This window comes from Rhineura floridana, chromosome 2 (genome assembly GCF_030035675.1).
Source record: "Rhineura floridana isolate rRhiFlo1 chromosome 2, rRhiFlo1.hap2, whole genome shotgun sequence".
Classification (NCBI taxonomy): domain Eukaryota; kingdom Metazoa; phylum Chordata; class Lepidosauria; order Squamata; family Rhineuridae; genus Rhineura; species Rhineura floridana.
In genome coordinates, this window is record NC_084481.1 from 45930083 (window position 1) to 45944648 (window position 14566).

General features: G+C 40.7%; 1 protein-coding gene across 1 annotated transcript in view; it reads right to left on the bottom strand.

Moving 5' to 3' along the window:
• Positions 1-14566, bottom strand: part of LOC133378132 (collagen alpha-1(XXVIII) chain-like) — a 75158-nt gene that overhangs the window by 23986 nt on the left and 36606 nt on the right. Inside the window, exons 15-20 of the mRNA XM_061612920.1 lie at positions 3877-3945; positions 3255-3323; positions 3093-3161; positions 2606-2674; positions 1429-1500; positions 476-544 (exon numbers count right to left, since the gene is read on the bottom strand). Of these exons, the coding sequence (XP_061468904.1) occupies positions 476-544; positions 1429-1500; positions 2606-2674; positions 3093-3161; positions 3255-3323; positions 3877-3945 (417 nt within the window). The remainder of the gene's footprint in view (positions 1-475; positions 545-1428; positions 1501-2605; positions 2675-3092; positions 3162-3254; positions 3324-3876; positions 3946-14566) is intronic.

Below are 14566 nucleotides of genomic sequence, written 5' to 3' on the forward strand. Positions count from 1 at the left end.
TTATTAAGAGGTCTGAAAAAGCAGCCACAATAAATGCGCTCAAAATAAGCTGCTTCTGAAAACATCCCAGAGTTGTCCTTTAAACCAGTGCTGGCCAAAAAATGTTGTCGTCTACAGGGAAGCCCAAAGGTCCTGCTTCTACTCGGGCCCAACACTTTCAAAAGCCTTGTTGCACTGTTCAGACACTACACCATCTGCAGCTTCTGTGAGTCCTCCTCTCATCCCAACCCTAATTTAAAATTTGCTGAGGATCTTGCCCCCCATTAGGAAAATATTTTATGTTTTCACCCCACCCACCCCAAAATCTGAAACTGGCCACCTTTCTATTTAAAATCCAACTCAGCCCACCCAACCATTCTACAGATGTCTAGTGAAATCCTCTTTCTAAGATGTGACTCACATAGTTCCAATAATGTATAACTAGACCCTGTTTTGGCATAGGAATTCCATAACCAATGAGCAGATAAATGCTTGCCTTTTCACCCTGTATTCCAATCCCAGGAGCACCTTCTGGACCACGGGGGCCAGGTAATCCTGGTTCTCCCTGCAATAGAAAAACTAATAAAATGGTAGCATATAGTTGTATATATTGCTACAATTTCGTGGCTAAGAGATTGCTCTGTGACTCAGGAAGTCTCCATTTGGAATCTCTCCTTCATTAAGAACTCACTCCAGGCCCCTCCAGACTCGTGGTTTTTTCCCCCGGGTGACATAATGATAGTGCATTAGTAGTGGATTTATACTGGACCACCCACACATCATTCCGCATTATACGTTGTTCTGTGAGGCTTCCCCAATGTCACCACATTATTGTCATCGGGAGGGCCACCCTTGCACTGCAGCACAACAAAAGTGGGACACCCCCCCAAACATTTGTGGCATAAAAAATTACAGACTTCAATTATTGTAGAACAGCCACCAGAGAATCTAAGGATTCACTTGAGTTTGTATTCCCACCACCACCGCTGCTATCATGGAGGCAAAAACTGTTTGAAAAAGCAGAAAAATTAATCCCCACTTGGTTAGCCCGATCTGTCAAATGTCATCCCAGACAGAAAAGGTCCAACACACAGGTGTCTCTTCAAAGGTACTCGTGCTTGGTATTGTGCTTGGTGATTGGTTTCATTAGTACCAACCCACCCATATAAGCATAATATCTGACCTTTGACTTTGTGGCCAAATAATTCGTCTCCAAATCATTTATTCATTCATTCATTAAATTTACATCCCAGCCTTCTTCCCAGAGAAGCCCAGTAGGAGCTCACGTCACATGAGTGTGGTTTTGTATGAGGATTAGGTGGCCAACCCATCACGGCACACAGAATTCATCCTTGGCTATAGATAAAACTAGCCCAGATTTGCTGAATGGCAGTCTGCAGAAATTCTTCTAATTTTAGAAACAGTCATGTTTGAAGAAAACAAGCAAACCTTTTGTCCTGGTGCTCCATCTTCTCCTGGAAGGCCAGGAAGGCCTGCCAATCCTGAAGAACCTGGTTCCCCCTAATGTAAATGAGAAATGGAAAGGTAAGAACACAAGAAGAGCCCTGCTGGATCAGACCAAAGGCCCAACTAGTTCAGCATCTTGTTCTCAGAGTGGCCAAACAGAGGTCTATGGGAAGCCCACAAGCAAGACACAAGCACAACAGCACTCTTCCTGTTTATGAATCTCAGCAACTGATATTGAGAAGCATGCTGCCTCTGATACTGGGAGTAATATATAGCCACTATGACTAGTAGACACTGATAGTCTAATTTGTCTAAACCCCCTTTAAAGCTGTCCAAGTTGGCAACCATGACTACATCTTGTGCTAGCAAATTCCTGCAACAAGAGTCTAGATATTAATCCTCATCCAGCAACGACAATGTGTGAATTCCATACTGGGCTAGGGAACAGGCGCACAGTTCCTTTCAAGCGCTAGAGCAAATAGAGTGCTCCAGGAAATCTTATTCTGTTTTTTCTTGCATTACCTCCTAGTAAGGATGGGGGAGAAATTCGATTCAGTTCGCATTTAAAGCCAAACCTATAAAATCCACACTTTCTGAAACAATATGAAAACCGAAACACAGCCATCCTTCGAAATGTGCACTTCTCTGGATTTTGCAATGCAGTTCTCCAACCAACCAATGTTTACAAAAATGAATATATTAGGGGAAAGTACACATAAAAATGAATGTATTAGTGAAAATAATATACAATATCGGAGAAATTGCTTGCAAAATTGTGTACATTAGTCAAAACTGCATACAAAATGAGTTTACTGGGAAAAATGCACAATATGCTCAAGAATTTTCATGAGGGTTTAAAAACTGCAAATTGATGCAGAAATGTGGAGAACTGAGTTAAAGATTGGAAAATGAGAAACGAAGAGAACCAAAACTGACAGATCTTTCCATCCCTAGCTCCTGGTATAACTGTAAAAATATTCCCTCTATTTTCTCTCCTGCTTCTGTTTTCCCAGTACTCTGTCCCCCTAAATACATAACAGAATCAAGTCCTTAGACTTTAAATACCTAGGGCTATTTATACAATTTAAAAAATATATAATGGCTTTTAAAAATACATTTTATACTTTTTTAATGTTCAACTTTTAGAATACTACCTTACCTTTGCTCCAGGTTCTCCAAGACCCCTTTCTCCCGGAGCTCCAGTTTCTCCTGGTAAGCCTTGATCACCCTTAAATAAAACAAAACTATCTGAAATCCTTTAGCAACATAAAAACATACAGACATCTGCTTAATATCTTTCATTTGCAGAGAGACTATGGCAACACATCAATACAGGGCCAACACCATTTTAACCTGGCAAAAAACCAAGGATGATGAAAATAAAATTCTGAACCCATTGGCTGGGTTTGGATATAACTCTAAACTATGGTTTCGTTTTATGTGCATGAGCTCAGCATGGCTGAGAGAAGGGAAATCAAAAGCTTTCATTTCCATTTTCAATTAACTCTGGTTTGTTATGTCCAGACTCCAGCCCAACCACTTTTGTTGTTGGTTAGACTGCCCCATGTGGGAAGTTTGTCAGTGACTTCTCCCCACAACATGCATAGTTGTTAAAAAATCAAGCTGTCACAGCTGACTTTGTTCACCTTTGGTCCGGGTAATCCCTGTCCAGGTGGCCCTCTTGGCCCTGGTGGTCCTTTGGGGCCTTCAACTCCCTAGATAAGATATCAGAAAATTAATCCTATAGAAAGAGTTCCCTTAGCATGGCATAAGCAATTTTTAAAAATCCTAGCCACACCAAAACTCACCTTCTCTCCTTGAAGTCCAACACCAGGTAATCCAATAGGTCCAGGCAAACCAGGCGGACCAATTTCACCCTGATAAGCAAAATGGGATCCCTTATAAACGATTGAGGCTACAATCCTATACCTACTTACCCAGGAGAAAGCCTCAGTGAACTCAGTGGAAGTTACTTTTGATAGACATGTATAGGATTGTGCTGTAAATATTCACTGGGTACAATTTGACCCAACTCCTTTGAGGCCACTGACATGGCCTCTGTACAAATGAGTTGACAAATTTATGCTATATTTTCCAAGAATGAATTATACAGCAGCCTTTATAGATGCTGTCTCAGCCACAATAAGGAACATGTACAGTCTTTTCCCCCTCATTCCAGAACGTAACTTTCCCACAGAATCAAACACTTCTTATTTCAGCTCACACTTTACTATGAAGAGATGTTAAAATGGGCTTTGGATAGTTTATCGGACATAAATAAATCTATCTACAAACTACAGTATTGTTCAATGCCCATTGAAAAAGCAAATTCTTTATTTTGCTTCATTACACCCTTTGTGCCTAGTATCAGTCACAGGGCATTCAGGTTCATTTAGACTTTGTAAATCCCCTGGCATATTTACTGCTTACCTTTTCACCCTTTATGCCAATGCCTGGTTGGCCCCGAGGTCCCTTTGGACCATCAAAGCCACGATCTCCCTGTTTGGAAAAACAAAATTACATGGTGGCTACAAAATGTGGTTGGTACTTTATCCTTGGGTTTTATTTAGTTCAAATGGATTTCTTGCTGACAATGTAATCATATAATTCAAAATACTAAGAATGCAAAAAAAAAGCGCCTGAAGTTGGTTTTTGCTTGTGTATGAAAGAGAATTCTCCACTATTTGCAAGTTATCACGAAGAGATAACTAAAACCATTTATCTTCTTTCCATTTCAAATATTTTTGTTTCAGTCCTGAATTCTCCGTATTGGTGGGGCAAGTTCAGTACATGTCATGTAATGAGCATGGCCTCCATAATGTACATAGACCTAAGTATTGATCATTATTCGTCTGCATAAAGGCTATAGAGCACTTTTCAACAATGTTATGTTCTCTTATAGTGGAAAATATTTTTTATTCATTTAACACCTATTATTTGCAAAATCAGGATGGTTTCCAATAATTTGTAGTTTATTTTATTTATTTATTTATTTATTCATTCATTATTTGATTTCTCCCAGCAGGAGTTCAGGACAGCAATATGTAATATATAATATAATATGTTCATATGTAAAATAACAGTGCAGATTTAACATAACTTGGCATTGTCACTTTCAAAACTGAGGTTTCCAATGCTATGAGACACAAAAATGATGTCTAAAATTGCTTCAACTTTTGTAGTAGGAATGCGAATGGGCAAGCTGTCTATGGAAAAAATTCAAGAGTATTGCAGCCACTACTGCAGCCTCACCACTCTGCTTTTGACTCCCATATATGTCTCCCCAGATAATAGGGGAGAAATTTGGTTTCATTCACATTTTACTGAGAACCTGACTAGTCTACATTTCCTGAACCAATGCCTGAACTGAACACAGCTTTCCTTTGAAATTCACACTTCTCTGAATTTTGTGAAGCAGTTCTCCAGCCAAACAATATGTACAAAAATGTGTATATTAGTGAAAAGTATTCACAAAAATGCACATATTTGTGAAAATCGCATACAAAAATGCATTATGTTAGGGGAAATTGCTTGCAGAAATGTGTATATTAGCAGAAATGCACTCTGAAATGCTGGTGAGTGTTTCTGAGGAATAAAAAAAAAGAATCGCAAACTGAACAAAGGTTGGAAAAATGAGAAATGAGAGAATCCAATTGAAGAATCCAATTCCAGATTTGTTCATCTGGAAAGATGTGGTAATAATAGCAGGGCCTCTCCTGATTCTCTGATTCTCACACTGTCCGGGAAAGGTGTTTTCACAGGGGTAGCCAACGTGGTGCCTTCCAGATGCTGTTAGACATTCCTGAACATTGGTTCATGCTGTCTGGGGCGGATGGGAGTTGAAGACCAACAACATTTGGAGGGCACCACATTGGCAACCCCTGAAGGTATTTTGGAACCAGGATATTTTTTAAAGGGTTAGGGGTTCTTTTTAGAACCTAGGGTCAACCCTAATCAAAATGAATGAATTATACTGTACATTAATACATTATTGGTTTCCAACAAATGGCCAACAGCACTGTCAGCTCTGACAGTGTCAATCATGTGTCTGGGGAGGAGCCTGAATTTTGGCCCCTCTTCCATACCCTCTATAGGGGAGAAGGGTAAAAAGAGCTGGGTTTTGGTCCCTCTCAAACACGTATTTGTGTTTGTTGGTAAAGCTGAAAGCACCAACTATCTGTACATAAGAACATAAGAAGAGCCTGCTGGATCAGGCCAGTGGCCCATCTAGTCCAGCATCCTGTTCTCACAGTGGCCAACCAGGTGCCTGGGGGAAGCCCGCAAGTAGGACCCGAGTGCAAGAACACTCTCCCCTCCTGAGGCTTCTGGCAACTGGTTTTCAGAAGCATGCTGCCACTGACTAGGGTGGCAGAGCACAGCCATCATGGCTAGTAGCCATTGATAGCCCTGTCCTCCATGAATTTGTCTAATCTTCTTTTAAAGCCATCCAAGCTGGTGGCCATTACTGCATCTTGTGGGAGCAAATTCCATAGTTTAACTATGCGCTGAGTAAAGAAGTACTTCCTTTTGTCTGTCCTGAATCTTCCAACATTCAGCTTCTTTGAATGTCCACGAGTTCTAGTATTATGAGAGAGGGAGAAGAACTTTTCTCTATCCACTTTCTCAATGCCATGCATAATTTTATACACTTCTATCATGTCTCCTCTGACCCACCTTTTCTCTAAACTAAAAAGCCCCAAATGCTGCAACCTTTCCTCGTAAGGAAAGGTTCGGCATTGTGTGTTATATTCCCTATACATAGTCAGGAAATGTACATGCACTTCCAAGTACTGGGTGCAAAAAACCAGCATTGGGAAGCCCATGCCCCTTGTCTTTTGCACATGGTGTTCCTGATGTAGCCAGAGGTGTGGGTGTAGAAGCCGCCTTTTTTCTTACTGACATTACTCCTGCTGGATCAAGCCATGAGTTCTTTTTCTATTAACTAGTAATCAAATACTTCTCATTTTTCTTATATGCATTTTAAAACTTCTTTTGTTTTAAAATAGTATTCCTTGATCTTGAAACCAGGTCAGAAGTTTGTTTTTTCCTTTTGACTGGCTGACTTTTGTTTTGTTTAAGAATGGAAAGTTTAACAGTATAATATGCCTAGAGAGGAAACGTTCTGAATGTGTAAAGATATAGGCAAAGCTACACATATAACTGTTGATGCTTGTTTTGTCCTCTCTTTTTTGTAGAATCAAGACTAAGTTCTGTTAACACTAGAGTCCTGGCTAAATGCCAGATTTGTAAATTACATTCGTCCTGGCAGTTTAAATCTCCTTTGTAGTTTCAGTTTATCAATGCATTCTTGACTTCACGAAGCTGTTGTGAAGTGTTGCTGTGTGTTGTTCACTGGGAAGCAATTGCTTCATGACATCCTAGGAATGGTTTGATTTCTACAGTTTTTTCTGTAAGCATTTTCATCTTTATTTATGAAAAAAGGGGTGAGGTGCATTTACAGCTCTAAGGGTAGGTCCACACCATGCTTTTAAAGCACATCCAATGTGCACTTAAAGCACATTACCTCCCCCAAAGAATCCTGGGAAATATACTTTCCCCTCACAGAGCTACAAATTCCTAGCACCCTTAACAAACTACAATTCCCATCATTCTTTGGGGGAAGTCACATGTCTTAAATGTGCCTTGGATGTGTATGGTATGGACCTGCCCGCAGCTGCTACTCCTGATTGCATTCTTAATCATGTAAATTTGAAGTTATAATGATTGCTTCTGGCTTTCTATGTTTTGGTTGGGGTTTTAATATGTAAGTGTACCCTTTGGATGAAGGGTGAGTTATAAATATTTGACGAAATAAATAAATAAAATTTAAAGATGTTGCTATAACATATGATTAGGAAAACATGAGGGGTATGATACTTCCCCTGTGGAAGCACAGCACTCATGTGGAGGAAATCTATCAGGAGTGGGCAGAAGATAATATTGGGATCTTCTGGGAGATCTCAGAGTGATTTGCAGCAGATCGCCAAGGGCTACTGTCTCTCAGTTGTTTAACAATAGCAGCAACAAAAAGGTTTATTCCTGTTGTTTACATTTGGCTGCTGAGGGAGAAATTAGGAGTGGGTTATTGTGAGCTCAGACCTGGTACTGAAAACATGTGCTCCTTAATTCTATGTTCCCTTCTTCCCACCCTGAGCCATTGCTTTGCACCCAGCTCTGATTGGTGGGCGCTGGAGTTCTAGTAAAAAAAGAGTAGATCCTGTAAGCCTGAAGTCTGCCCATCCTTGTCATAACGCTTAACAGCTTCTCTTACCTCTTACCCTCTGTACCCATGCAAGTTCTTCCTCCCCCTTGGAGCGTGCCCCAGGCAGTGCCCCAGGCCATTATGGGAAATGGGAAGCTTATGTGCAACTCCCACAGATCTCCATCCAGCTTGCCCCTTCCACTTTATTACCTCCCTGGTCTCCTTCTGGGATGAAGGTCAGGATAGAAATTTAATAAATAATAAATAATACTATCATGAAATGTAAGCACAGAGCTCATGTCCCTTGATTGAGTGGAGTTGGGGGGGCTTTATGGAAATCTGTCAATCATATCCTCGAGATGCTCTGTTTTCCTTTTTTTTTTTACAATAATTTTTATTCAAATTTTCATAAAACATACAAAACAAAATCATAAAACATTCAAAGACAAAAAACAAAACAAAACAAAAATAATTAAACAAAAAAAAAATTGACTTCCCATTTGTCACAGATCAAATCAGTTATAAGTCTACAATATATAACAATCCTGTCTCTTAAATCATATTATAAAATCACTTTCCTCCAGTAGTTATCTTAATTAATCATCAAATCTCATAAACATTACTTTATTCTTTCCACAAGAAGTCAAAGAGAGGTTTCAATTCTTTAAGAAATATATCTATCAATTTTTCTCCAAATAAACATGTCGATTAATCCATCTCGTTAATAATTATAATAATCTTATTGTCATAACCATAGTCCAAATAAACACTTCGATTAATCCATCTCATCAAAATCTGTTAGGTTCAATAATTTCAATAGCCATTATTCCATTATCCCTATTAGTTCCATCTTCCATCTCCAATAGTCCTGTTAAGTCCAGTAATTTCAGTATCCAATCTTCCATTATCAGTATTCCATAATAATCTTGCTGTCGTAGCCATAGTCATATAATAAGAGTCTGATGGGAATTTCCTCTATCCCAAATATTTTCTTGCCATCCATTCTGAATAAGTTGCTGAAATACTGTTGTAAAGTCATATCTCTGTTCTTCTTTTTTACAAAATGCACTGGCTCATCTCTTGAGAGTTTTTCCATTGTCACATGGCTGCAGTTAATTCCATAGATTTTCTCTATATCAAACTCCATCACGTCATTCCAGTCCAAAAGATTATCCAAGCCATTGATAACTTTATCTCTAATATCTTCATTAATTTCTTCAGAGATAACGTTAAATTCCAAACAGTAGATTTTATTTCTAAAATCCATAAACTCCAGATCTTTTTCCAATTCCACATTTGTTCCAATCTCCAGGGCTTGTATCTTCCCTTTATTTTTTCTGTTCTCATCTCTGATCTCATTCTCCTCTCTCACAGGATCCCCTATTTCTTTAAGCTCCTGCGTCATTTTGCTCAGTTCAATTTTCAGCTCCTTACTACCCTGTCGCAGGGTTTGTTTCATTATCTCAATCTCATCCATTATTTTCTGAAACATAGTTACTTCCAGATTCTCAGCCACTTTCTTGATTGCCATTTTTAAAACCACGAAAACAAAGCAAAACAAAAATAAAGAAGAACCACTTCTTATTTCAGCAACAATTGGGTTAATATTCCAGGCTTGATGACATCACAGTATAAACAGAGCAGCCTGCCTTATCTCTCTATGTTCAAGAATGCAAAACAAATTTAGTTCCCAGCATCAAAACAGTTAGTGGCGTCGTGAAGAAGCAGATTCGTCAAAGTAAAATAGACCAAAAAGAGAATAGTCCCAGACAATATAATATTCCTCGGAATAGAAATCAGGAATAGAAATCCCTCTTCTGTTTATATCTTTAGAATGCACTTCCAGGACAGCTTTTTGCGACAGAAACAGAGATAAGCCGTTAATTTCGTGAATAACAGAGAAGAGTTATAGCTCACCCAGAAGTTGTCCAAAGCCGATCAATCTGACAAATCTCCTTTTGCTGCAACAATTTAGACCAAGTAAAAAAAATAATAGAAAGAAGGGTGCTTGCCTGTTAGTCCGTTCTCTCTTTAAAGAAAAGATAAACGTATCGCTTAAACAGATAGAGCTTGTTCGGAAGTCCGTCCGGCATTGTTGGCTGGACCTTATCTCATAAATTAATGAAATCCAGTCCTCCCAACAAAAACAGGCTTTTAAGGTTGATCTCTACGTTTCTCCCTGCCCGGGAGAAATTTCATCAGTCAAAAAAAAATATGTTCTGACTGATTTATATCTGAATAAGCTTCTTTTGAGGTGGGAGCCCGTCCCAAAAGCAGGCACAAGCGAAGTCACCCTTCCCGGAAGTCGAGATGCTCTGTTTTCCATAGCCTTCACTATAGCCAGGTTCCCCGCCCCCAGTTCTAAAGATAAAACTTGCTGAAGATAAAAGTTTTTGAAGTTTTGTGTGACAAAGAGACTCCACATACAATATGCAAGTCCCAGCATTAACATAGTAAAAAGTAAGCTGCTAGTCCTTGTTGTATGTCCCCCACTCCTGAAACTTCATAATCATTTTGAAACATTTGAGGTTACCAATATAAACTGATTTGTCCCTAGAAGGGATAGGAGAGAAATCTGATTCAGTTCGCATTTAAAGGTGAACCTTCCTAATTCACCCTTCCCAAAACAATACATAAACAAAAACACAACCAACCTTTGAAATTTGCACTTTTCTGAAATTTGCAATGCAGTTCTCCAGCCAAGTAATGTGTACAAAAATGCTTATACACGGATAAAGTGTGCATAAAAATGCATATATTGGTGAAAATAACATACCAAAATATTAAGGAAAATTGCTTGCAAAAATGTGTACATTAGGTAAAATTGCAGATGAAGATGTGTATATTAGAAATGTACACTATAATGCTGATGAATTTCTATGAGGACTAAAACTGCAAACAGAAATGTGCAGAAGTAAACTTTTGTTTAGAAAAATGAGATAGACTCACCCATCCCTAGTGACTAACAATGCAATCCATGTCTACTCAGAAGTAAGTTCCATTGGGTTCAATGGCACATACTTCCAGGTAAGCATGTATTGGAGAATAGCCCAAGGCTGCAATCTTATACACATTTACCTGGGAGTAAGTTCCATTGAATTCAATGGGGCTTACTTCTGAGTAGATAAGCATAGGATCGCACTGATAGCTGGTGAAACAGGTTGTATTCATAAGAACATAAGAAGAGCCTGCTGGATCAGGCCAGTGGCCCATCTAGTCCAGCATCCTGTTCTCACAGTGGCCAACCAGGTGCCTGGGGGAAGCCCACAAGCAGGACCCGAGTGCAAGAACACTCTCCCCTCCTGAGGCTTCCGGCAACTGGTTTTCAGAAGCATGCTGACTCTGACTAGGGTGGCACAGCACAGCCATCATGGCTAGTAGCCATTGACAGCCCTGTCCTCCATGAATTTGTCTAATCTTCTTTTAAAGCCATCCAAGCTGGTGGCCATTACTGCATCTTGTGAGAGCAAATTCCATAGTTTAACTATGCGCTGAGTAAAGAAGTACTTCCTTTTGTCTGTCCTGAATCTTCCAACATTCAGCTTCTTTGAATGTCCACGAGTTCTAGTATTATGAGAGAGGGAGAAGAACTTTTCTCTATCCACTTTCTCAATGCCATGCATAATTTTATACACTTCTATCATGTCTCCTCTGACCCGCCTTTTCTCTAAACTAAAAAGCCCCAAATGCTGCAACCTTTCCTCGTAAGGGAGTCGCTCCATCCCCTTGATCATTCTGGTTGCCCTCTTCGGAACCTTTTCCAACTCTATCATATCCTTTTTGAGATGAGGCGACCAGAACTGTACACAGTATTCCAAATGCGGCCGCACCATAGATTTATCCAACGGCATTATGATATCGGCTGTTTTATTTTCAATACCTTTCCTAATTATTGCTAGCATGGAATTTGCCTTTTTCACAGCTGCCGCACACTGGGTCGACATTTTCATCGTGCTGTCCACTACAACCCCGAGGTCTCTCTCCTGGTCGGTCACCGCCAGTTCAGACCCCATGAGCGTATATGTGAAATTAAGATTTTTTGCTCCAATATGCATAATTTTACACTTGTTTATATTGAATTGCATTTGCCATTTTTCCGCCCATTCACTCAGTTTGGAGAGGTCTTTTTGGAGCTCTTCGCAATCCCTTTTTGTTTGAACAACCCTGAACAATTTAGTGTCGTCAGCAAACTTGGCCACTTCACTGCTCACTCCTAATTCTAGGTCATTAATGAACAAGTTGAAAAGTACAGGTCCCAATACCGATCCTTGAGGGACTCCACTTTCTACAGCCCTCCATTGGGAGAACTGTCCGTTTATTCCTACTCTCTGCTTTCTGCTTCTTAACCAATTCCTTATCCACAAGAGGACCTCTCCTCTTATTCCATGACTGCTAAGCTTCCTCAGAAGCCTTTGGTGAGGTACCTTGTCAAACGCTTTTTGAAAGTCTAAGTACACTATGTCCACTGGATCACCTCTATCTATATGCTTGTTGACACTCTCAAAGAATTCTAATAGGTTACTGAGACAGGACTTTCCCTTGCAGAAGCCATGCTGGCTCTGCTTCAGCAAGGCTTGTTCTTCTATGTGCTTAGTTAATCTAGCTTTAATCATACTTTCTACCAGTTTTCCAGGGACAGAAGTTAAGCTAACTGGCCTGTAATTTCCGGGATCCCCTCTGGATCCCTTTTTGAAGATTGGCGTTACATTTGCCACTTTCCAGTCCTCAGGCACGGAGGAGGACCCGAGGGACAAGTTACATATTTTAGTTAGCAGATCAGCAATTTCACATTTGAGTTCTTTGAGAACTCTCGGGTGGATGCCATCCGGGCCCGGTGATTTGTCAGTTTTTATATTGTCCATTAAGCTTAGAACTTCCTCTCTCATTACCACTATTTGTCTTAGTTCCTCAGAATCCCTTCCTGCAAATGTTAGTTCAGGTTCAGGGATCTGCCCTATATCTTCCACTGTGAAGACAGATGCAAAGAATTCATTTAGCTTCTCTGCAATCTCCTTATCGTTCTTTAGTACACCTTTGACTCCCTTATCATCCAAGGGTCCAATTGTCTCCCTAGATGGTCTCCTGCTTTGAATGTATTTATAGAATTTTTTGTTGTTGGTTTTTATGTTCTTAGCAATGTGCTCCTCAAATTCTTTTTTAGCATCCCTTATTGTCTTCTTGCATTTCTTTTGCCAGAGTTTGTGTTCTTTTTTATTTTCTTCATTCGGACAAGACTTCCATTTTCTGAAGGAAGACTTTTTGCCTCTAAGAGCTTCCTTGACTTTGCTCGTTAACCATGCTGGCATCTTCTTGGCCCTGGCGGTACCTTTTCTGATCTGCGGTATGCGCTCCAGTTGAGCTTCTAATATAGTGTTTTTAAACAACTTCCAAGCATTTTCGAGTGATGTGACCCTCTGGACTTTGTTTTTCAGCTTTCTTTTTACCAATCCCCTCATTTTTGTGAAGTTTCCTCTTTTGAAGTCAAATGTGACCGTGTTGGATTTTTGTGGCAATTGGCCAGTTACATGTATGTTTAATTTAATAGCACTGTGGTCACTGCTCCCAATCGGTTCAACAACACTTACATCTCGCACCAGGTCCCGGTCCCCACTGAGGATTAAGTCCAGGGTTGCCGTCCCTCTGGTCGGTTCCATGACCAACTGGTCTAGGGAATAGTCATTTAGAATATCTAGAAACTTTGCTTCTTTGTCATGACTGGAACACATATGCAGCCAGTCTATGTCCGGGTAGTTGAAGTCACCCATTACTACCACATTTCCTAGTTTGGATGCTTCCTCAATTTCATATCTCATCTCAAGGTCTCCCTGAGCATTTTGATCAGGGGGACGATAGATCGTTCCCAGTATTAAGTCCCTCCTGGGGCACGGTATCACCACCCACAACGATTCTGTGGAGGAGTCTGCCTCTTTTGGAGTTTCGAGCTTGCTGGATTCAATGCCTTCTTTCACGTATAGAGCGACTCCGCCACCAATACGTCCTTCCCTGTCCTTCCGATATAGTTTATATCCAGGGATAACCGTATCCCACTGGTTTTCTCCATTCCACCAGGTCTCTGTTATGCTCACTATATCAATGCTCTCCTCTAAGACCAAGCACTCCAGTTCTCCCATCTTGGTTCGGAGGCTCCTAGCATTAGCGTACAGGCACTTGTAAGCAGTGTCTCTCTTCAAGTGTCTTTGGCACTTGTGGTTAGGCCTGTGGTAATTTTGCTCTTCTGAATTTATATCCTGTGCCCCTGCTCTCACAATGCCTACTTCTAGGCCTACCCCTTTTAAAATTTCATCATTTCTTTGGTTTTTATCCCAGGGGGGAGGTTTATTCTGAACCGGACCTTTCTCAGCTCCTGTCGGGTTTCCCCCCTCAGTCAGTTTAAAAGCTGCTCTGCCACCTTTTTAATTTTAAGTGCCAGCAGTCTGGTTCCATTCTGGTTCAAGTGGAGCCCGTCCCTTTTGTACAGGCCCGGCTTGTCCCAAAATGTTCCCCAGTGCCTAACAAATCCGAACCCTTCCACCCGACACCATCGTCTCATCCACGCATTGAGACTGCAAAGCTGGGCCTGTCTGGCTGGTCCTGCGCGTGGAACTGGTAGCATTTCAGAGAAAGCCACCTTGGAGGTCCTGGCTTTCAGCATCCTACCTAGCAACCTAAATTTTGCTTCCAGGACCTCACGGCTGCATTTCCCCATGTCGTTGGTGCCAACGTGCACCACGACCACTGACTCCTTCCCAGCACTGTCTACCAAACTATCTAAACGACGGGCGATATCTGCAACCTTCGCACCAGGCAGGCAAAACACCTTGCGGTCTACACGCCCATCACACACCCCACTGTCTATGTTCCTAATGATCGAATCACCCACTACAAGGATCCCTCCACCCCCTGGAGATATATCCTCGG